Source organism: Athene noctua, chromosome 18 (genome assembly GCF_965140245.1).
Source record: "Athene noctua chromosome 18, bAthNoc1.hap1.1, whole genome shotgun sequence".
Lineage (NCBI taxonomy): Eukaryota > Metazoa > Chordata > Aves > Strigiformes > Strigidae > Athene > Athene noctua.
The window spans coordinates 289,302-314,340 of NC_134054.1; the positions used below are offsets into that span (position 1 = coordinate 289,302).

A 25,039-nucleotide genomic window follows, 5' to 3' on the forward strand; every position below is an offset into this window, starting at 1 on the left:
TTGGGCTGTGCCTGCACACGGTCCATGCCCAGTCCTGGTAATACACTTGCAATTTTCAACCAACACAGCTGCAGTTCTCTAAAGACATCCTAGTCTGAAGCTCTCTAAGGCAAAAAGGGAGGCACACTGACATCTGGTGTAAAAGACTCAAAGATGCACTCCCAAAACTGCATTGTAAAATGCAGAAATGGTTTTGAACTGCAGGAGGGTGAAGGGGCACTGGCAAATAATCCTAAAGTTTATCCTCAGGCAGCAAGTTGCTTAAAGAGAAAAATACGTGGAAAAGCTAAGCCTGACATAACATCATCTCCTGTATTTTAAAAATAAACACCTAGAAGCAGTTTACCCTGTGTCCGGGAGAACTTGTAGATTCATTTTCAGTGCTATTTTTTCCGATACTGATTAGACTGCTTGTTTCTCTGCTTGTCTCCATAACGGGTCTTTTGACCATGCTTTTGTCAAGCACCTGGGGTGTTTCTTGTCAGTAACCAGAATCGAGCTGGAGCCTCTCAGTCTGGACTCTTTGGATCTCCAGTGTAAACCAGATCGGCACAGATCAGGTATAAATGTTCGCAATCGTAACAAGTTGGCCGAGTTCACCCATGGGGCAGAAGCAGAAGAGTGCAAGGGCTTGCTGGGGCATGTCCTGTTTTAACCACAAAACCCAAGCAAATCTGAGCTTATGAGGGCCTTTGACACATTCTTGAAACTCACATTTTTTACTGCTTTGAGTTTTGCATCCAGCAGTGGAAATCCCCATACAGCCAGGGAAAAGCGCACAGACAGGGACTTGCCTGGTGCTCCTCCCCTCAAACTCCTGCCATGGCCCATACAGCTGCAAGACCTTCTGCTACTAAAGGCTAATTCTGTGGCTCTAGCAGTGCTTGGAGTAACAACAGTCTCCCAACAGTCTAAACATGTTTCAGAGTTACACAAACTTCTGACATGTTCAGCATTAGAATTTGCAACTTGACTGTGTAGCCTGAGAGGAATTACCATAATTTGCCTTTTTTTTTTTTTTTTTTTTTTTAATTTAAATGCTTCTAGAAGTAAGGATTGTAAAGAAAATATCTTTCATGGCTTGTTTCAAATTCATGTGAGAGAGGAGGACCCACAACAGCAAGGCACAACAACAACAACAACAACAACAACAACAACAACAACAAAGAGACATACAGGCAGGTGCACTTGAAAACGAAGGCAGGCTGGGAAAAGACATAGAAGGCCGTTGGAAGGCTTCATCTGAACTTCAGAGAAGTTAGGAGTAGCAATTTAAAATGAGCCTTTAGCTTCTTGGACATAAGCCCCTGTGCAAAATCCTCAACTGTGAATAGGGGAAGAGGTCTTCATTTGCCAACTCAAGACTGATAGAAAGTTTTCTCTTACAAACAGGAAATAATTAAAAGTTCCTTGGACCCTGTTAAGTTTTACTAACCTACTAACTACTGGGTTTGTATCAGATGTGAGTTAAGAAAGAGATACACTTCATGAAGGACTAGAGGGCACTTCCTTCAAAGGAGGAATTAATTACTGGACACTGCAATGAAGGACACTGCAGAGTTCCAGACCCTATAAGCACCGTAGGGCAGTGTTTTGTGTCTCTCAGGCAAGCTCCTGCTAAGACTGATTTCAATTTTATCAAAGCAAGAGCAGTGTTGGGGGTCTAGACACTCCCAAGACTTTCTTATTTGGGAACTATGGGATAGTACAAATGTGCATATGAGAAAAACCTGCAGATATGCCATTTTGTAAGGTAGATCTACACAAAAGGTACATCTACACAAACATTTCATCTTGGGTGGTAAAGTATTGGTTTTATGTCAAAAGGGTCAGTCCCAGATAGTTCTAACAGGTTGCAAGGCTTTCCAGGCTCATGGGTTACATTAAACATCCACCTACAATGTATGCAGGTTGCAGGAAGTCCCTGTCTGAAATAAAAAAATACAAGATTTTCTTCAAATGGGGCTTTTATTGTATACGTCACTGCAGACTACACAGTCTTACACCTGAAACAGATATGCCTGAAATGCTGCATTTTTCTGCAAGTTGCATGACAGTCCAAAATCAATAAAATCAATAATCAAAATATAGTATACAGTAGCAAAAGTTAACACTTAACTTCAACAGAATAAGATAAATGCAGGGTGGTATGCGCAGCCAGCAAAGCAGATGCCTAGTCCTGAAATACTCTGTGTAAGACCCTCATTTGGGCATCACTGGTTACGTGCCTCTGTAATCTGACTGCAGAAGTGCAACAGCCCTGTGGCAGCAGCCCCCTTGCACAACAGCCAGAAAAAAAGATCCGGCCAAGTCCGGGCTGGCGCCATTTGACACAGCACAGTCTGCATGCACTGCAGCGTTCAGGTCTGTCGCAAACAAAACCTATGCTGGTTAAAGTGTTTTTCTTTGAGTTGCAGGGGTCAGCTCGTGTTCCCCAGGCTCCTGTTGGGTCTTCGTCCTGTTGATGGGGTCTTCAATTCATAATCTGCCCGGCAAGGGACTTGGGAAGGGGCTATACACATCCTACCCGTGGCACATGCCCAGGAACAGCAACACAGGCAAGATGTTTGTGTATGCCCAAACCACTCCACAGCTGCACCTCAAACAAAGTGTCTCCACAGCTGGACATTTCCCGGCTCTGAAAGACCATTTCTAAGCAGGGTTACCAGTCACCAGTGCCCTTCTCAGAAAAGTCCAGCTCTCAAAGCAGAGAAGTAATCCACCCCACCTCCCACCCACAGTGACAGCAGGCAGGGCTGCACCCTGCAAAGCACTAATTCACAGCACTCCAGCACTTGACTTTTGAAAACTGCTCAGAACTGCTCTCAAACAATTCATGCAAATCCACCCTAACATGTCCCACCCCCTCCTCAAGTGGGAGGAATTTTAATAGCTTGTTCTGCTTCTTGGGCATTTAGTATTCCTTTGCAACATTGCTCAGCAGTCACTGTACCTCTTCCCTGGAGCTGCCTCAGTGCACGTAATCTTGACTGCAGTGCAATCCAAAGCATGCCCCTCACAGTTCTCCAGTCACTTAACCACTGAATAGCTCCAAAATTCTGCCTTCAACAAGACAGTTAGTCCACACCTGAAGGCAGGGAGGACCCAGCACTAATGCAGTGCAGGTGCTCTGAGGAACAGCATGCAGAGCAAAATCTGATCCAAGGCAATGGTGTGCACACAGCTTCTGATTTCCACTTAGACTTAATATCTGCAGTAAGTAGAACCCGGGATTCTCCTAACATACTGTCCAGTTTACCATATAGAAAACTTGTATTTATCTGGAGATTTCAGCATCATATTGCTGATCAGACAATGCAGACTGTATCGACATAATTTTATTTACAATTAACAGGAACTTCTGAGGAACATCTTGAGGCACAAAGTACGTCTACACCCAAAAGTGGTCTGAAATCAAATCTCTCTGATTTCCCTGCAGCCTGCTTTCCACTTCTGAGGTACCTGAGAGGGTCAAAGGCTTAATTGCACAGTGGAATCCAAGCCGATTTTTAATTTATTTTGGTTGCAAAAGTCTAGCGCAGGTATTCTTGTGCAAAACGGAGTAAAACACCCTGCCCTTTACATGCAGATGTTGCAAACTGCAAGACTGCCACCCTGCCCGTCCACTCTGGTCCTTCCACTGTTGTTTTTCTGAGCGCTGGCACTACACCAGTGCAGCAAGTGTCATGGCTTGTACAGAAACTCCCCATCTTGGGTTTCAAAATTGTATCGAAGTCCTCTACAAGTGAAAATTATTTTTGTTGGCAAGTTGCAATTAAATGTACATGGAGAATTGTCAAGTATTCACTAAACTGGTCTATAACCATGCACCAACATCCAAAACAGCATTCTGACATTTTTTGAACAGACTGAAGACTGGGCTGTGAAAACAAGCTTCCACCTGGAACTTTTTCAGTGTCTTACCTTTCTTCTCCTCTTCTGAGAAGAGTGTGCACACCTCTGCAACTACTTACCACATCAGTGTACAAATACACCATGGAGCTGCAGGATGCCATTCTGCAGGTGGTTGCAAAAACTAAATTTTTACAAGTGTTCAAAACCAGACAGATTCTTAGAAGGAAGCTTCACTGAGGTTTATGAGGTATGAGGGTAATGCCATTACCTCCAGAGTCGCACATTGCTGGGGAGCTGGGCTTATGTTCTACAGAACTGCAACACCCTCTTGCTCTGAGCTCTGCTTCTACAGCAGTATCCCACGCTGGTCACTTCTGAAGACAGGTGTTGGATTAGACAGGATTTTGGTAAGGCTGATTTTGACTGTTAGAAAACCTGCCAGCATGCGTGATAACTCAAATATTCAAAATAGAACAATTTATTAACAACAACATTTTACAACAGTGTTTTCTCTTCAACTAAGCTTCAAGATGCATGTGGAACTTGCAGGTAAAGGACTGACTGGGTGTAGAAGACTTACAGATCATTTAAAACATGCCCATTTCACGGCAGCTGCTCTCAGACTGATCACGGTCAGCTTCCCCGCTTGTTTAAAAACAAAAATACTTAACTACAAGTGTTTCTTAAATTGATTTCCTATCAAAATGAAATTTTAGGGACTGTATTCATCTGGATATCATGCAAAGATCTGAAATGGATAGGTACAAGTAGATTACACCCAAGTGATATGACTGCAAATTCAAGCTGCATTAAGCTGGTACCAGCAAAGCAGTACATGTGCATATGGCACCTCAGGTCTTCTTTGATGATACTGCATTCAAAAGGAGTGGGGCTTTAGTAGGAGTAAAAGCAACTAGGTAAAGACAATTCCATGCTCAATGTGTCTCTGTACAGTTTATTTTACAGGAGATGAGACGAGCACTGTGGTGCATATAAACTTGCAGAACAATATAGGAAAATACAGTTTAACCATATGAAATTGTTTTACAGTAAGACAGAAAAATCATGTATAGGAAATGCCTTCAAGACTGAAGGACAAGATCCACAGCTGACAAAGTAGCTTCCACAGAACTCTGCCAGTTTACCCGAGCTGAAGATCTGCCCCTTAAATCTTTTCTGCATTCAACTTCTTAAGTTCAGAAAGTGACTCCTTCATGTATCCTTATGGAACAAAAGCCATCCTATAATTTGCACAATGATCCAAGATTTACTAGTTACCCAAACAGAGGCTGCACGATACATTATTTGAGGGGTCTATTCAGCCAAAATTTAAGGGAAGTTATAAAATTTTGGTTAAACATCTTTAAAAATAAATCATTAGTAATGGCAAAAGACAACTTTCCTAGAAATTTAGAAGTATTTAGCAAAAGTTACACAAAAAGGACCAAATAAGCAACTGCGTTTTAGTAGAAAACTGTTTTAGTGTATGACTGGTGATCTGGCCCACCTTTGAAGCCCTGCTTAGAAAGTCTGCAAAACTTCTTGGTGGATTTTTCATACTGTCTTGGGCTGCTGAAAGAAATGAAACCACCTAAGAAGGAGAAGAAAAATATTTGTCCAGTACTAGTACCTGCTTTTTTCATAGTGGATAGAGGTTACTGTCCCTGAAGTGTTTTTGACCTGCTGGAGTGAAAGAGTAGTAAACGGACATCCAAATTCCTTAGGCTATTCTGAAAATCTCAACTATCACATCAAAAAACTCCAAAGGAATAAGGGCTTTCAGGTCAAGCATTCCCAAATTCAAATGACTAAGATTGTCATGTCATGCAACTGCGAGATCCCCAGAATCACTATTCAGCTTTAGACTTCCAGTACCAGAAAATTTCTTCTCAGCAACTGCTTTAAAAAAAAGAGTCAAGGTTTGTTTTTTTTTTATTTTAAACAATACAGGCTCACTTAGGCCCTCAACTATTTTTATGCAGAATTCCCTGCTTATTCTACTGAGAGCCCTGATTCTACTGAAGGATGTGTCAGAAGATTAGGTTAGCCACGCTCCTTCAATGCAGCTGCTTTTAAGAATAACATTTTGTACTCCATTTTCAGCATTAAGAATTTAGAATGACTGTGCTGGACAGTAAATGATCAGTGAGGCAAAGGCAGGTCTACTGGATATGTGGATGTCCTAAAAGAGTGCACAGTGGAGAGCAAGGAAGGAGGGCTGAGAATCCTGCAGAGATCTGTGTGTACTGGCTGCTCCTGAGTTTTGGAAATTTGTAGGGTAAACCTGTGTATTTTACATGCTTGTAGCAGATACAATCTAGAAAGGCACTTTGAGGGGAACTACTCAGAATTTTAGTAGGGTTGTGATACAAGCCATTACTCTGTTACTTGTTAAATCAGTAGCCCTGAAAGACTGCATATATTCAAAATTACAGTCTTGTCCACTCACTGAACCTGAATACAGCAGCTGAAAAGCTTTTGTTCTGAATATCCACTGAGTTTGTCTCTTACGACGCACCTGAAATTGTTCAACTTAATGTAAGTTGAGGGAATTAAATTTGAATGTTTCAAATTTAAATATTTTTTCTGTAATTATTATGCAGTTAACCTAAGACTTTTTATTGGTCTATGAAAGATTTTATCCATGTAAAATTCTTAGAATCAGATGCATCATTAGGCACAAAAGGTTTTTGCCTTGAGGAACGTATGGCATTAGAAATTTAAGTCAAATTGTGCTATGTGTTGGTCCCTTCAGAAAAAATGTCCAGGAAGAAAAAATAAACTGCAACTAGCACAAAAAGGAGTCATTGCACTTCCAAACCTGGTGGCTAGTAAGAAAACCCCAAACCAAAAATAACCCCTCCAAAAAGCATGCACCTACCACTCTCCGAAAATATCCAAAAGCATGAAGTTTGGTCAGCACATTAAAGCAACAGAGCCTTTCTATGAAAATTCAAAATCAAAGACAAGATCCTGCAGACTGGCATAACTCAGTGATGGAGGGTTGGCTACAGTAACAATGGAGAGGAAAAAGTAAGAGTTGAAAGATGCACATTTATATGAATAAAATCTACTCTAAGACAAAACAATGAGTATTATTTATACAATAGTGCTTCTCAGGAAAATACAAGGATTTACTGACAGGAAAGACTTCATCACCATTATGCAACAGAAAGACTGTGTGCTCCAAGCTCTTGGCAGCCTGACACGTCTCTGACTCACGGTCAGTTCAGTGCAAGGGCACAGGGCATCACAGCACTGCCAAACGCTCTCTGTAGTCACCAGCGTGGCATTGCCACACACCGGTCTCCCACTGGCACAACCAGGAGCTAGCTGGAGAGCCTTATTATCAGGCAATAGCTACAAGGTAACATTTCATCACTGATTTTCATGTGCTAAGCAGAATTCAGAGCATGATGAACCTGTTACCGGACCCATCAGTGTCTGAGGGAGACGAGTGCCTCATGTTGAGAAGCTCAAATGCCACTGGGGCAGCTAAATATTTTCCTGTCCCATGTTTCCATTTCTAATTTTAATCTCTCTGTGACTATTGTCCACCTGATTAATTTAAATGTGACCAGCAGAGTCCCTGGGTAAAATGTCAGTGTCAGGAGCCTCTGCTGTGCAAAGGCTGCCAGCCGATCCCTACCACGGCAGGGAGGAATGCCCACACAGCCACCACCATTCACAGCAACGCCTTGGCAAACTCTGCGACCTCATTCTCTATTTCAACGCATGCTGGGTAGCAAAAAGCCTATAGACTTTCCAAAAAGATCTGTGATCAGGAAAGTTCATTACTTTGAAAACTGCCTTTTTGACACTGTCTTCTGAAGTTTTACAAAGCAGAAGTGTAGAGGACACCAGGACTGCCTCTAGGACACCAGACTCCGACTGCCATCTCTGGGAACAGATTCAGCAGGCTGCACTAGTGCAAAAGACTACACTAGCTACTATAAAATAGCAAGTATGTTTTCAATTCAGAAGGAAGCAATCAACTGATCACACCAAGAAGTCACATCTACTCATTCCAGGGGGACCTTCAAGGTGCTGGTCTGGATTTCATAAGGTGCTTGATAGTGAAGGGCCCACCTGGGTAAGCAGTGCTTTTTTTCTCCCTGTGTGTGACTGAAGAAATAGATGGCCATTTTTCATTTCGTTTTGGATTTGGGTTTTTACAGCTGAATCAGAAGTTGAGCTGCAGGCCCACAGTCTAAAGCTGTGCTCCTACCACAGCCTGACACATGGCCACTCGTGGAGCTGCTGGGAACTATAAGTACAGCAGCTAGTTCTTACACATTAAGTATCAGAGGTTCTCACTTCTTAATGTTTATCTTATATATGTACTCAATGACTAAGGAAAAGAGGCTTGTTCATTTCTATTTGCTAGCCTGATTTTCAAAGTCTCTTATCACCTACACACTCCCTGTTGTGTTTCGAGAACTCCGAGTGCCGAGCACTTCCAAAGAGCAGGTGAAAAGAGAAGTGCACGTTTCTACATACAGTCTAACTTGCAACAAATATTTAAATAATGACATTAAAAACAGGGGCAAATTTAAAGAGGTTCTGAGAAGGCCTGAGAAATTATGACTGCTACTGAGTGTGTAAAAGTTTCACAGAAATTTCCTGTTAGAAAAAAACAGACAAAAAAACCCAAACAAAAAAGAGGTGATCTGTGCACAGTTCACTGTCACAAGACAGCTACATACACTGACATTACAGCATGGGGCCGTCAGTTAAACAAAAAGCAACTAATTCTGCATCACGAAACCGCGCAGATGCATGAAGGGTAAAGAGAAGCAGAGCACAAGTTTGCATGCTGCCCGTTACGCAGAAAAGGAAGAACAATTTAAGTATTTACTGTAACTGTGCAATACCCCACAGCAGTTCAGGAAGGGCTGCAGAGGGGAGAAAAGTATTCTAGAAACATAACAGGGATTTCCATATGACTTTCACTGCTTTTATGGTATTTTAACTTAAAAAAAAAATAAAAATTAAAGCTGTCTCTAAAGATCCCAGTGATAAATACTGAAATAACATTCCCATAAGAGAACAACTGAAGTCTTTCAAAAGATGTTCAACACATAGAAGTGATGAACAAATGCAAGTTACAGATGTGAGTGGATCTGCAGCAGACTGGAAATCTGAGAATTAGGCCTTTTTGGATGTTGCTCTATGAAAGCAGTTGGAATCTTGTCAGTGATGGGAGAAGAGGGCACTTGACCCACGTGGTAGAAGACTCATAGTTTTCAGCTCATTAACTCCAACAGGAATCAGTGAACAGCAGCACCGGATCCAGAATGAGTTATGTTAGGAAATAAGCTGAAAGAACACCTTACAGAAGGACTTCCAACAAGGAGACTCTACTGAGTAAACTATGCCAGAAGATAGCTTTGAAGACAGGCAGGCTTGTATGGATGATAAGATGTTCTCATTCTGTATGGTAGCTGAGGTTACAGCTGGTGAGCACCTCGTCAGCTCTGGCACCAGAGTCAGGACATTAAATGGATTTAAAGTCACAGGAAATCACAAAGCCCTTGAGCTCAGACAGGGGCCAAAAGGCTCTGGCTGAAGCAGAGATCACCAGGGAGCCAGAGGCTTGACAGCACAAGTATGTGACAGCATCCCTTAGACATGGAGGGAGCTCTGCAGGAGTGGCAGGACTCCTGACACAGGTGGCTTCAACAAAGACCTGGGCAAGCAGAGCTACCAGGTAACAACCAGAGGCAAATTCCCACTAATTGTACCCCTTCAGGTGAAAGCAAACAGTGCTAATAGAAAGTTCACTTTCTGCAGACCTTATGACCACAGACCCATATGAAGATGTAAGACAGCCTCATCACATCATAAAAGACTGATGCCTGTAGTGACTAAAACAGTAAGAACTTGCATCAAGTGTGTGAGCCCACCTGCCAGATGAAACAACATGATCCTTAAGCTCATACCTATGGAGGCAAAAGACTTAACTATTCCTATTAATCAGTTATGTTGCAACATCATCATGCTTTTCACATGCTAGCTATATTAACATAACACAAAGCCTGAAGTTGCTCTGGAGAAGCAGCTGTTTAGGATGAGCTAATGCACTGAGGAAAGACTGCGTTCAACCGCATTTTTGCAACTCAGTGGAAGATGGATAGAGCAATGCTGAAACTCCCGAAGTTACCTTGTTAGGAACAAAAATGAGGGCAGGCACCCATGCTTCCCTTCATACATGCCACTACCTTTTTTGAAAATGCTATCTGTTCAGAAGCACAGGGGCTCCAGCACTCCCTGACTTGTAGGGCATCACACCGTCCAGGATCCATCAGCCAGCGAAGTGAATGAGGCAGGCAACACTGACCATACTGTCCGCAGCATTGTATCACAAGGGAATATCACCTTTTGCCACAAATAAGCTGGAAATTGTCTACAAGCAACAGCAAAACTTCCCTAACACTTCTGCAGATTACAGATGAAAAGTCTTGTAGAGGAAGCATCTCACCCATTGCAGAGCAGCACTCCACAAGAATTTGCTGGGCCTGGTAAAAATTAACTGCCAGGTACAAGTGCTCTCCTCAGATTATTGAAGCGAGAGACACAGACTCCATCAAGAGAATTACCGCTCTGTGGAGTTCACATATTCCTGCAACATTTCAAATAGACTAAAAACTAGAAGTAGGAAAACTGTCTGGAAATAAAACAAAAGGGATAAAAGAAAATTACCAGAAAATACAGCTAAGAATTGAGAGCAGCTTCAACACACCTTACCAGAGGAACCAAAATACATTTCAGTCCTCAGAGAAACCGGTACTAATGGACAGTACTTCCAGTCCAAAATAGATAAAATAACAAACATTTTTAAAGAAAGAGAAAAAATAATGTGTAATTGATAAAAGATTCTTTCAGATACTTAACGAAGGAGAATACTGGATAAAGTGCACAACTAGCTAGGTTTTGCAATCAAGAGTGTGGTGAGGTGTCATCAAGATTGCTCATTTTAATTTACAATGCAGCTTCAAATACAGGGGTTGACCTGAGATGCAGCTTTTAAGTACTCTAGTTATTTTTGGCCATTGAAGTTTTGACAGCTCACCCTGCACCTGTGGTTTAAAAAAAAAAAAAAAAATAGAAGAGAGAAAGTGCCTCTCCTCCAAAGTGCATGGTAGAGATAGGAGAACTATACATTGGTATGCCAAAAAAAAATTAATGGGACAGAGAAAGACTCAACAGGATAACTGAAAAAAAGCAATCATCACAAAACTTCCCTGACTGAGCAGCAGGAGTCTAGGGAAGCATATGCTCTAACGTGATGCTTAAGCAAACCCCGTTTCCTTTGTATTGCAGTGGTCTTTACAGGAACTTAGGTGACACTCACGTAACAGTGTGCTGGATTCCTACAATACCAAGAATAAAACAGTAGTTGCAAGTTCAGGAGTGTGCAAGGTAAGCGCAGTACGGGAGATGTCACACGAGGAACAATGATCCTGAGCATGCAGTTGTCATGGCACTGCACCTGCCAATGTGCAAAGGTTTATAAACGTTAATGATACAGCAGAAACGTGGGTTATGGAGGCATTTGCAAGACAGGAATGAATCTGTGCTGGTAAAGAGACAGTTGAGAAAAAGGGAACAACAGGAAAGTGCATCAGAATTCAGTTTGAAATAACAAACCAGAAAAACAATTACTGCAGCAATGTTGAAAACGTGTTTCAGATAAGACTTCTCTGTGTTTCGGTTTCTATTTGTAAAGGGGAATGTTAATTTTCAATGATTTAATCACAGCACACTAAGGCTGCTGAACAAAGACCTAGAATAGTAATAGACCAAAAGAAGGATGCCATTTTGGTGCTGGGGAGAAAATGATGGTGACAATGAGATAAAGTGGAGCGTAACTGTGGATCAAATGAAATAGTATGGTTTGGGAAAGTGTAAGTAACAACACAGTAATCACTGAGTAAGGGACACAGTGATGAGAATCAAGATTTCTGCTGAGCAGAATCTTAAAAATCTTGACATTGTGGCATTGTATGCAACACTGCAAAATACATTAACAGCAACACTGAATAATCAATCAAAAATAACAGGAGAAGAAAATTAATACCTTTTCAAAACCAATCTCCAAACTACATAACACTATGTGCCAAGAGCAGTGTTGAATTTTGGGGAGTTTGCGGTAAGGGTAACAAAGGGTACACCTAAGGTTAAGCATCTAATGGTGCAGCAGTGCTGGGAACCTACATCTATATTTAATGCAATCTAGCATCACAGATTCGTGGCAACTTTGAAAATCAGGCTCTAAAAAGATAAACCCCACAATTTAGCTGGACAAATCTGGTAATTAAAGACATCTAAAGGCTATGATATTCACCTGAAGGAACCAACAAAGGGCAATTTAAACCTGGATCCCAAATGTTAGAGGACTGTCTTTAAGGAGATTCTGTGAGAAACATCTTGCATAAGCAGGGAAGGTTTCGAACATCTCATTTATTCCTTGGTATATAACCTCTTTCTGTCATTGAGGGCACTCAGACAGCTAATGAGGTAGGTATAGCACAACCAAGTCTTTCCTGATAAAACAGTGATGGTAACACTCTCAACCTTATTGATTGGCCTAGAACAGAAATCATGATGGTAACGGGTTTATGTATCCCTGAGAGGGAGTATAAAACAGGAAGAACAGGAGTCTTCTCCATAAATTTTGGGAGAAGGGCCATCACTTCACTGCCATGGTGGGAAACTGTTATACGAAATAAATGTATTCGCACAACAGTGCTGTGAGATATGTGTGTTTTACAGATGGGGGAGCCAGAAAAGTTAATTGACTTGCCTATGGCCATGAAAGCAGTCAGTGACAAACCTGGGATTCATGATCAGGATTTCCTTGCCTCCTGCATCATGTTCAGTTATCTACTTGCTGGCCAGAGGCTCACTGCATGGTTGTTCTAACATACTGTATAAAGATAGTCATGCAAGGGATGTAGCACAAAGTCACTGAAGAACAGAGCTCTCTCAGTACCAGAAAGCAGATTTCTTCTGGAAGCTGCGTGCAATTGGGAATCTCTGGTGGGAAGCACACATCTGGTTTCTTCACCCTGGAATGTCTGGTGCTTAAGGCTTAGCACAATGAAGACCATTTTAATGACTCAATGTAACAGAGATAGCCCATACAGGCATAAATTACAAGGTGTCTGGTAGTGGAACAACCTTTTCCCTATGCTCTTTGACTCTTATAATAAAACAAACATTAGCCTGGTTAATTCAGTGGACTCATCACAGGGAACTATAGGTCAGTCTATATTTCCATGTCCACAGGTCGGATATCTCCCGTTTTGTGTTCTTTTACCCACAGTTCCCTGTCTTTGGCAGGATCCACTTTCCGAAGCAACTGATCCACGAGCTCTACTGTCTAAAACGAACAAAACAAGAATCAAAATGTCAAGGGTGTATTTCAAACAGAGGCAGTCATTGAAGTTAGAGCAGCTATGCGCACACCTATGTTGCATTTGCAGACAAGTGAGAACTGCACGAACGTGAGACTTGGTGGACAACAGCCAGATCTGAATGTGAAGCCTCACAGCAGGAAGCAGAGAAGAGGCAGACTTTTAATGTCAAGCAGAGACAGGATTCCTATGCCAGGCACTGGCCAATTGATCTCTTGACTCCTGTCCTGCAATCTGTATCTTACACCAAATACAACCATGTACTGAGGTCAGCATACATCCCGCATATTTTAATATTTGAAAACTAGACAGTTTATTAGTAAGAAAAAAATATATATTCCCTTCCCCAACAGTGAAACTATTTGCCATCTTCCTTGCAAGAATAGCTCAAGGAGTGGTGCATCAAGCTGGCAGAGCTAATAATGGCTCACACTGGCCACATGTAATTCAGTTCATTGTGTCTTCCCCAGCAAAAACCTGTGATCCAGCAGTATGAAATGTAACCAGGATCAGAGAGTCTTAGAGGAGCAGGAGGGTGGCAGTACAGTACTGCTGCAAACTAACAAGCTGACCACATACACTTTCCACATCTCCTTTTCATACAGGTCAGCCAGATTAGGATAGGGACCGTTCTGCTCAGCTGAAGTGCAGTAAAGACCAAAGTGACTGAACAAAAAGCACACTTACACTTTGGTTGAACATATCTGTCTCATGCCGCAGCTGTGTATACTGGCAAAGATGCTGCCGAATCATCTCCACCCTTTCAACTTCTAGTCTCTCAAGCTCCTGGACACAAAGAAAAACAAGCCCATATTTTTCTTAGAAGCTGAACTTGAAGGCCCAGGGAAAGGATAACACACAAAAGGTTGCCAGTCAGTGCAATACTACCCCAGGGTCACACTTTAAGCTGAACTCTGTGGTTGCACATCCCTCTGATTTGCAGATAATCAGAGACAGCAAGCAACAAAAGATACTTCAGCCTGAGACTAACATCAGAAAAGAAGGTTGAAACCTTTCCAAAATTGAGACAACCAAGGTAAAGAGAGGAGCTGCTGTCTTCAGGGAGGCTGCAAGAAGAGGGCATCTGTTTCCTGCAAGAAGCTTTGCCTTGTTGCTAGCTCCAGAAGTTATAGTGATTCCTTGGGGAAGCAGGAGACCACACTGAGGTGTATGGCTCAGAGGACCTGACTGCCCTCGGTCTAACCAGACACCTGTAAGAGCACTTTTATCTGTTCACGAGATGATGAGCTGGGACAAATCGTCTCCTCGCTCAGCTGGCAGTAAGCAGATCCCAGCAATGCTTCAGTTGAAAATGCAGGTGATTTCTAACCTTCCTCCTGATTTTTTCTGCCTCCTTCTTCTGGATTCTGACATTATACCCCAAAATCTGCATGTAGTCATTCCTTGTCCGTCTGAGCAGCAGCAGTGGTAACAGCACATTATGAAAGTCTGCCTTTAAAGATATATACTGCAACGGACTTTGCTGTATCACTGGAAAGCTCTGGATTCACAGGCACATCAATGGAGTCAAACCTTAAAAAACCTGCCTTCAGAGGGCACTGCTGGTGTCCATTTACTGGGCATCACGGTGGAGTGCACCCTGAACATATATAAGCAGGCAGGCTACTACACTGCCTTCCCAGTGCTATCTACAAACTGTTAAACCTCTTTTGTGTGTTGGTTTAGGCCCTGCTGGGACCAAACACCACGTTGCTGTTGTCCGTCCCCCACCCTCGGACACAAGTAGGGCACAAACCCCGGGTTAAAATAAGAAGAAATTTAATGTAACAGTGTGATAAACAATCTGAACAACAACAATAGCAATGATAACAGCGATGAACAGTAATAACAGTAAACAAGACAAAAAGATATACAGAGAAATACCACAATGGTTACGGACTGCCCGCCGTGTGCTCCCCACCACCAAAGCCACAAAGGAAAAAGCTTCCTCTGCGCTGCCAGACCTGACACCAGCATGGTATGAATAACCAGGCTGGAGACCCCTTCCCCCTCTCTGCTGGGGAAACTTAACCCTATCCTAGCTGAACCAGGACATTCTGGAAAACAGAATGTTCATTACAGCACAAAAATTTCAAGTGGCAGACTATCTGCCTGGGAAGAAAGAAGAGTAAAGGAGCTTATGGTATGGATAACGCTGAAACAGCCTGAGCTCCTATTGCTGTTGCTGGCTGATGTACTGCCCTTATGGAAAAAATGGCCCACTTTGAACTCAGACTCCCTTACTTAGGGCACAGATGTGCAGAACCAGAAGGCTGAATTCAGTGCCGTAGTGTCAGTAAGCATGCCATATGCAGAATGTGCATTCTATCTGCACCAAAAACTTCAGGGAGGAAGGTACACAAGGAAACAGAAATCTTCAGACCTCGACTCTCTCAACTTTCTATTGCATATGAACTAATCTGTATTTGAGCTGACCAGATGCAGACTGTTTTTCAATTTAGATTTTATATTTCTGTATACCAAGACCTGCCCTCAAATGCTTCTCAGCCCGAGTTTCAGAACTAACAAAGCTGCTGTGCAGTGTGCAGGCTAGGACTTCCCTCTTGAGCTATCTACTAGTGCACTTCTGAGTCATACTTCTCCGAGAGCAAATATGCAGGTAACATATATACCTGACTGTATCAGGACACCATGGCACTGATGGTCAGTGTCATTTGCATCAGTGAGAAACCATGAGTGAAGGTAAGAGGAGAATCAGATCCCTTATGTATAGGAACAGTCAACTTTTTCCTCTATTCTTCTGCTTTTGGGAAGATGTCCGCCTCCTGGTTTTCCACTCACCCATCTGCCTTTATTTATTTACTGCAGTTTAAATACTGCACTGACACACTTCCAAGTGCTGAGCAATTTATTATCCTGACTCTTATTATGAGGAGTTTCTAGTTTTGTGTTTGTCCAATGAGAAAAATACATGCAAAAAGACATTTATATTTCCCACTTTTGAAAGCAATTGGCTGTTGTCCAGAAGGGCTCTAAGGAATGACATAAGAGAGGAGCCCTAAAGCCAAAGTACAGGTATGTCAAGGAATACAGCACATCAAAGCTGTGTCTTGGCATCTTGGTGACTAACCCCAAAGGTATAGGTCCTTAGGGTGAATACTGTGAGCTTATTATCTTCAGAGAAACAGAACAAAAGGCAATTAAAGTGTGCCTCTTCTGAGCTGGCAACACTTGAAGAAATTGTAAAATCATGGAACATAAAAATTCATTAATGTATAAATGGATTGAGTGATTTATCACGTTTTTCCATGTCTTCCTTGTGCATTACTTCATCCTTCCTGGGGACGATTCCAGCATTCCGGCCTCTAAGCAGCCCTGAACTGGCTTAATTCCTTCTGCAAAGAAACAATTATTTCTTCCTTCCGCTAATGATATGAGTTTTTTTTAGAACTGAGAGTGGGAAATACAACAGGAGATGTATCATCCTATTCTCCCACTGCTTTGCACTGTAAATAGCTACAAGTGATGAATGTTGTATGCTGTTACAATTTTTCAATGTTATACATGTAAGATGCTACACAGAGCTACATACCAGAGTGGTGGTCACCATTTCCTCAAACCACTTGGACTGGGCTTGATTGTAAAGATCCACGCAGCGCATCAGGTCATCTCCTGAAACGTTCAAGATAGCAGCATATTAGTTTTCTCTAGCCAGGGTTATAGAGCTTAGAAGGAAATTGTAATTCAAGTTTTGCAGACAGACCCAGAGGGTTTGAAGGCTCGTCCTGGTGGAGCTGAAGGCAGTTCTGCTACATGGTATTTGTTACATGCAACAAAATTTCAACAAAATGCAAAGATCAGATGATTGGGGTGAGAATGAATGAATGGGAAGACAATATTTTAAAAGGAAAATATGAATATTAAGTAATATTTTACAAAATGCCCAGAACTATGAAAGTAAGTTACTTCAGTTTAAAAAAAGGTCATAGACAGAAAATTGTATCTGAAAAATAAAATCATTAAAATGGGAAATCAATAATAATGAGTTCCTGAGCTGCAGGGTAGCACTCTGTAGGTGAGACTGCATTCTAAGAGGATTCCGTGTAAAAGGAGCAAAGTGTCAGGCTCAAGCTGCCTGAGATGGAGGGATGCTTATTTGCAACCACAACCCAGTTACACACTCATGCACGCATTCTCCAGCATCTGAAGATGCACAATTCCAGTCGAGCTCTGGCTTCCTCCAGTGTTCAAGACAGTTAACACAATAACCTGCAATTTCAATTTTTTCTTTGTTTCAATTTTTTTTCTTTCAAGACTCTGCTCTGACAGAGAGGGAAAGCTGGGTGGAAAACCTGGAAGGCACATCTCAAAGATTACCGATTTCTGGCTACTAAGTTCTCTTTCTTCTTTAAATGAGGCTCAGTTACACTTTCCCTAATGGTGTGATGACTAAGTCCAGGGCTCAAATTCATCTGCTCCTTTAGATGCAAAAAAGTCTTTATACATAAACCAGGGATGAATCAAGCTTTAAGAACAGGACTCCATAGACCAAACAAGTGTCAAAGAAATAAATGCATCTGGAAGTCTTTCATGGACTTAGAAGTTGGGGTAGCAACCAAACTTTACGAAGAAACCAGATTTCAGGTCTTAAAACTCAGTAATAAGCTTATCCACCCAGACAGAGGATGCCTAGTCTGACACGACAAGTCTGAACTAATGGCTCCCACACTCCAGCAGCTCCTCAAGAGCTACCTGACTCAGGGTTATCCTCCACCCACCCAACTGAAATGGAGCCACTGTACAGCCAAGAATATGAAAGCCATGGTAGGAGCAGAAAGCAATGCCACATACCAATAACCAGTGGGACGGTAGAACAGGTGTGGTCTAAAGCTCTCTAGTCCTTCCATCCACTTACCGCAGGCCTCATTTCAAAGCTAATCACTACATGCTGCTGCTGTGCACGTGGCAAGCACCCAGTTGAGCATTCCTCCCCTGCCACTGACTGTAACAGTGGCACCAAGTAGGGGAGACTGATGAGGAGACTCACACCAAACTCTGGGCTACTCCCGTCTGTTCTTCAGCTCTCCCTTGCCCGTTCAATAAATATCTATTACAAACAATTTCTGTGGACTCAGGAAAACAGAGAGCTGCGAATTTGCAGAAGGATAAAGAACGTCTCTCGTGGAGCCTCCTGTCACTAACAATTAACTTTTGTTTCTCCTCAAATCGTTGTCTGTACACATGGTCACCCTGCAAATGGTTCTTCAAAGCCCAGATAGGCTATCTTGTCTGAACTCGGAGCTACAAAGGACCACTCTGCCAAGGAGTGGAACTATGAAGTGATGAAACATGGAAGCCCTAGTTAAAACACATGTTCAGCAAAAGGTACTAACAGATCTACACCTATCAGCTTTGCAGATCTCAAGAAAGACAGTTCCTGATGGATCCTGTGGAAGTGGTTTGGGCCTCTGTAAAACATGCACAGGTCACATCAAGTAGCTGTGTCCTCAGTACAGTATGGCACACACTACTGTACCTTCAGTATCTGTTGAACAGAATTAATTTTAACTGATGGGTAGCAGTGGAAAAAAGAAAAGTTAACTTTCAAGAAAAAGACAGTAATAGCAAGCATAACAGGCAACCACACAGTTGTGGGTGACTGATTTAGGAAACAACCAAGGAAGGAACAATGATTCAAGGAAGAAACATCCTTAGCTAAGTCTCTTTGAATCTGACATTGAAAGTTTCACATTCAGTGATCCCAGCACACTTTCACAAAACAACAGGACAATTCACTCTCCTTTTACTGTTCTCATTCCAATTATCAAAATCACCATTTTGTGACACGACTTGGAAAAACTGGGCTTGTTTCTTCAGATGGTTTAATACCAAACAGATCTTAGCACAGTTCACTTTGATGCTTTAGCTACAATATTAAAAACCAAGAAACAGGCAGGTGGATGGGCAGTTGCATCCCATCTTGTTCCTGCCGTCCGTGGGGCTGTGCTGCCTCCTGTTGCTGATGGACACAGGTACTCACCCGCCTGTGTGGACTTCCGCCTCGCTTTCTTAATTTCCTCTTCTGTCTTGTTGCTGAGCTTCACCTCCAGCTGCTGTGTTTTCATTTCCAAATCCTTCTGTCTCTCTGTCAAGGCTTTCCGGGCCTTGGAGTAATTAAAGAAGAGTCACATGTTTTAGAGGAAAAAGCTACCAGCTGCTTTCAGCCATCTATGACACCCTCATACAAGTATCTGCCAGTAAGAAGTCAGGGACTCTGCATAAAACTGGGTCCTAATTGGGATTCAAGTTCTTAGGACACCATGTTGTGTTCCAAGAACAGTCCTACCATATAGCAGCTGTCACCAACAAATCACAAAAGCATTTAAACTCTTCATAGGTTCTTGGAAAGGCACAGTACAAAAGACATCACCAGACTTCCATGTTTCTCAGTAACTCACTATTTCTGGAAGAAAGGGAAGCTGGAGCTTCTTCCGTATGTCTTAACCAGCATCACCAAGACACCTCTTCCTTAGGATCTAAGTTCTTGAAAGAATTTCAAGTATCTTGCAAAATTTATTTGTAAATACCTTCTGGATTCAATATACACTTACCAGAAACTCTTAACAATAGGAACTTTTAGACTTATTTCAGAAAAACTAATTCGGGTTCATGACAACAGCAGTTTGTACTGTAGAAATCAAGAACCTGAGACCTGGTTACAACTGATTATTTAAATTATTTCAAAGTTCTGCAGGCTTTTAAAACCTGATTTATCAGTATCATTACTGAATTTATACAAGCAAATTAGTAAAGTGTCTTAAAAAATGAACATTATTACCACATATGCATGCTGTCACCTCATTTGCTGAGGTTGCTTAAATATATAAAATAAAACCAACTTGATTTGCACAGACCTGTTATAAAATAGGTCACATTTGTTCTTTATCTAGTTATAGCACTTAAAACTAAACTGGGATGATTATAGTTTGTTAGCACCTTACAGTTTTCTACAGTCACACCAGCCTGCAAGTTACAACGGTCTTGAAGCATTACTTAAATTTTTTCAATTTGCAATTTCGAAGACCCTGTGCTTGGTTCAGCAGGTCACAAGAGGGAGCTACAGGAAAGCAATCTGGTGACAAGCTGTGTGCTTCATCAGGCACACTGCAGACACCATTTTTCCCTTTTTTCATTCCTTTCTTCTCAAGGCTATTTTAATTAATTCTTTTCAATATCCCTACTGAGGACTGTTTCTTTGCAGATATGACTGTGAAGAACTTAATGTTTTACAGAAAAATGCCTTCCTTGTATACATCCAGTCTAATAACCTTGTGTATCCTACAACAATTCTGTCCCTGGAGAAAACTTTCATTAAAGATGAGAGTACACATGAGAAAGTCCAAACAACCTTCTGTGTTGACTGAGCATGGTATTTTTCCTTTCCAACTTACACCCAAGAGCAAACTGCATGAGGATACTGTTTGGTATAAGCGTCCTGGCAGCCAAGGCATGGGTAGCCCATTTCCTGCCAGCTGCCTGCAAGAGATCACCTTTTGTGGGCATAACTCTCCCTAAATCACACCCTCAGCTACCTACTGGATGTTCATGTTAAAACAGCCCCTGATACAACGGTGCTGCTCCTCTTTGGGTTTTTCAGGTGAGGATATTTGCTGTGTAGCACAGAAAACGGGAACTGGGAGAGGTTTTGTGACTTGCCATGCCAAGTTTGAGTTGCCTTCCCTGGCCATTTGCTTTTGGCCACTGCATGAGAGCATACTGAGCCAGGTGAGTCTGGTCTGACACTGCTGCTATTCTAAGGCAAAGCTTTTTCAATTTTGAGGGCAATAGATGTGACTTTCAGATGCACACAAGCAAGGAGTATTTTCGTCAAGTGTACTAGAAATATATTGCCCCAAATTGGGAAGCGGAGGATGGAGCAAAAAGCCAGTTCAGCAGTAATGTGTTACCCCTGCCTGTAGCTCCGTTTCCCAAATCTCAGCTAAGCAGCAAATGACATCTGGGACCCCAGCAAAGCGTAACTAACAGCAAGAAAGCACTCAGCAGAAACCCTCGTGGTTCTTTGTGGCAGAACAGAAACTTTTCACAGGGCAGGTGCTTTTCTGTCCAAACCAGCATTATCTCAAATTCTCCAGTTTGTTTCTGCTCTCACCTTTTCAACTGCTGCATAGCGGCTGGCCAGATGCTTTCGTAAGTCTGCAATATGGTGGTCACACTTCTTCATGTCTTTCTTAAAGTTCTCTCTGAAGTTGAGCAGGGGCTTCTCTACCTCACTCTGAAGCTGGTAAAGAAAACAAAGGAAGAAATGGCAATAATGAGGAGCCAGGCAGTAATTCCTGGTTCTTCTGCTGAGCAGAGCTCAGGACGGAGAGGAGACAATACACACACCACAGGCAAAGGCAATGTCACACAGCAGCATTTCTCTTCCCGACAAGACCTCTCAAGTGAAGCTACTGCAAAACTCAGCTCTTCGCAGGACAGCTCTGTTAAGGGAACATTTACTGAAGGCAACAAAAGAACAGAAATCTCTTCTTATACATAAGATCAAACTGCAGGCAATATCCAGAGCACTACCTGAGGTGTTCTGGTTCTGGCCTAACTGATGCAACTTGCTTAAAAGGCCCAAAGTACACAAACTAAAGCCACTATCCCTGAGTACAATAAGGTGAGTCAGTGGACCGTGGTGACACATCTGTGTTTCTTGTATAGTGAAAAGAAAGGGCACATTTTACTTATTTCTGTCAAGTATAGGGGAGTCTCAAGAGAAGCCTGAGTATTTAGTTGAAATTCTTTAAGGAGTGAGAAGAAACCACTGAAATGAACTCAGGAGAGATCCATCAAGATCACACATGTGACTTTTCTCTTACAAGCAGGACCTGACAGTCAGCAGTACAGGAGTTTGTATCATACTGCTCTTTGGCCTTCTGATACACAGTTCTGACACCCAGGAAATGTGCACTGAAGGGATACAAACACTTCACCTCCCCAGATGCAATCAAATACTTCTTCTCTAGTGTCCTTCCTGTGGGGATACTGGACTCCATCAACACAGGTGAGTTGGGTCCATAATCACCTAACACAGCCCACAGTGCAGCAGTATTTTTCCTGAAAGCAAGTATTTTCGGCTTTTCTCCCATGCTGTTTTAATGCAGAAGGAAACTTCATTCAACCAAAGGGAAACCCAGTACAGCCTCTACATGGAGAGAGGCTATAAAGACAGCCAAGGCCCTACAGCACACATCTGAGAGAGGTTAAACAGGCCTAAAGCAGAGCTTCTTTAGGCAGATGAATACTGGTACCATGGTGATACAATACAGCCTACAGCTATCTGAAGGTCAGGTGCAAGGGTAACAGAGCCAAATTCTTCTTCGTAGGGCCACACAATGTCACAACAGACACCTGAGCTTTGGAGGTTCAGGCTGAATATAATTTTTTTTTTAAATCCCCAGAATGGTAGCTGGGCACTGGAACAGGTTGACCAGAGAGGTTATGAAATTTCTGTCTTTAGAGATATACAGGACTCTGCTAGACAAAGATGTAGCTGACTTGATCCACTGTGGGTGACAGTCCTACTCTAACTGGGGGGTTTGGACTAGAAAATTCTGGACAATATTTTTTATGACAGTCTCATTGGGATGGCCCCAAGCAAGTTAATAAAGACCTGTTCACAATACTGTGGTCCAGCATGGTTATACAAGCTCTCTCAAGAACAGAGATATCTCTGCCAGAAGCACTGTCAATGCTCAACAGAACAAGAGCTGAACAGAGAGAAGTTCAGTATGGCTTCAGTGAACTCCATAGGCAATATATTACAGTTGACAGAGATGTCTGTATCCAATAGAATCTGAGGTAGCTAAACAGTCTGTGTGCCCTTCAGACTGCTCCATTAATAAATGGATTAACCTGGGTAAACAACCCAACACCCATACATCATCTCAGTGGAAGAAGTTGCAACCTGACTCATCTGACATAAGTAGGCTCTGCTGTGAAAACCCTTACATAAGTCCCCAGGGCCAGGGTCACACCAAACAGGAGGGGATTTCACTGGTAGTTCTACTTGCCTAATAGAAAGTAAAGATATTTATTTCACATGGTTTATAATGGGACAGGAGATGCTGAGATCCTCTTAAAGATGGGAAACGCATCACCAGAAGGTTCAAAATGCAAACAAGGCAACTGCTTCCTCCAGTTCTGTGTCCTGGGAATCAAAGAGAACTCCTCAGTGAAGGCACTCATCTTTCCTCCTAGTATCATTATCCTGTTTGAACTTCCACCTTGCAAGAGGTACCGTAAGCTATCAAAATAGACTCACAGGGGAATGACCCAGGGTGTGGTCATATATATATATATTATTTTTTACCTAGAAGATCTTGCTAAAAGACTTTCAAATGCATGCAACAGATGAAAAAAACGAACATTAACTACTTTCCTAAGTTAAAAAGCACCAGTGTATATAGACAACTCTGACACTCATCACTGAATCGGTCAGATGTGACAAAGGACTTGAAATCTCCAAATTTTGCTAAAAGGAGTTAACAGGTATAGGACAGAGACCCTGTACCTCTGTACCAGTATGGTAGAGATATAGGCAGAAAGACACATGCATAGGGTTAATCATAGTATTAGATGCTGGTCAAACTACATAGCTAAGTTATCAGAAACCACATTTCAAAAATTCCTCTGATTTCACAAGTATTTATTTTTTCCTTCATTCCACTGGCACCATTTCCAGAATATCTGATAACACATCATCATATACAGGCCAGCCCACTAGTACAGCACATGTGCATCTTCTCTTCCAGCAGAACTTGCCTCCTGGAGCTCAGTGAGGGATAATCAGATAGCTGGAGAAAAGGTTCAGCACCATGACAGCCTTCTTGAGGGATTCCTCATGTGCCATGGCAGTCGGTACAGGCATTAGCAGTGTAACAACATTTTATGTTGCAAGTGCCATGACAGTGCCATCACCTTCTCTGATCTGTTTGTGACCTCCAATGTAACAGCGCCATGAAGGACTGTCACAGAAGTTGTTCAACTTCTTCAAGGTTGGTGTTTATGTTTGAATATTCTTGGTCTGCTGCTGCTTGTGCCAGCACTGAATGGTTTCGTTCAACTATCAACAAGAAATATAATTACTACTTCTAAGATAACTTCTCTGAAAGTAATAGCAATAATCAATGTGTTTAAAAACATATTCTGTTAATACAAGAAAGCTGGAACTAGGAATTCCCAAAGCAAGGTATAGAAACAGTGGGGAGAGTTCAGAGTATACTACAGGAGTTTCTGTGCGGGGCTTAAGGAAAAGTAAAATAATAAGAGTCTACATTGCCTGCCTACATGCACACACCACTCCAGGGTGCACTTCTCCCTCCTTGAAAACAATACAGAAGGACAATGGGGAGCAAAAAGTATTTTACTAATTACAGCCCTGAAGTAGAAGTTTGAGGCAAAACAGTGGGTTACCAAGGCAGCAGCTGGTTGCCTGAGTAACCTCTGCATAATCGCTTACAAACAGTTCAGAGCTATAATTTTCCTCCAGCACATGGCTGTTGTGCCGAGATATCTGCCACTGTATTGAACTTGATCACCCACAGAGGTTAACATAATGTAACAGGATGCAAGAGTATGTCACATGTAGTGGAAAAAGCCAGATAAATACCACAGTTTGCACAAGAAATTTCCTTGGGCATCACTTGAGAGAAGATCCAAAAATAACATGAATTAAGTTCCCAGTGAACTTTTCAGAAAGGCTGACAATATGAAGAAGGTTCTCCTCCTTCCAGACA

General features: G+C 42.1%; 1 protein-coding gene across 4 annotated transcripts in view; it reads right to left on the reverse strand.

Annotated features, from left to right (window-relative positions):
• Window positions 1-4,317: 4,317 nt before the first annotated feature.
• Window positions 4,318-25,039, reverse strand: part of GAS7 (growth arrest specific 7) — a 105,732-nt gene continuing 85,010 nt past the window's right edge. For 2 of the 4 annotated variants that reach the window (XM_074921706.1, XM_074921707.1), the window contains exons 10-14: window positions 21,406-21,534; window positions 19,276-19,399; window positions 16,828-16,907; window positions 13,962-14,060; window positions 4,318-13,240 (exon numbers count right to left, since the gene is read on the reverse strand). In XM_074921706.1, the coding sequence (XP_074777807.1) occupies window positions 13,127-13,240; window positions 13,962-14,060; window positions 16,828-16,907; window positions 19,276-19,399; window positions 21,406-21,534 (546 nt within the window). In that variant the 3' untranslated portion in view covers window positions 4,318-13,126. Of the gene's footprint in view, window positions 13,241-13,961; window positions 14,061-16,312; window positions 16,631-16,827; window positions 16,908-19,275; window positions 19,400-21,405; window positions 21,535-25,039 lie in introns of those variants that run through there. The other 2 variants (XM_074921708.1, XM_074921709.1) reach the window with 2 other exon arrangements.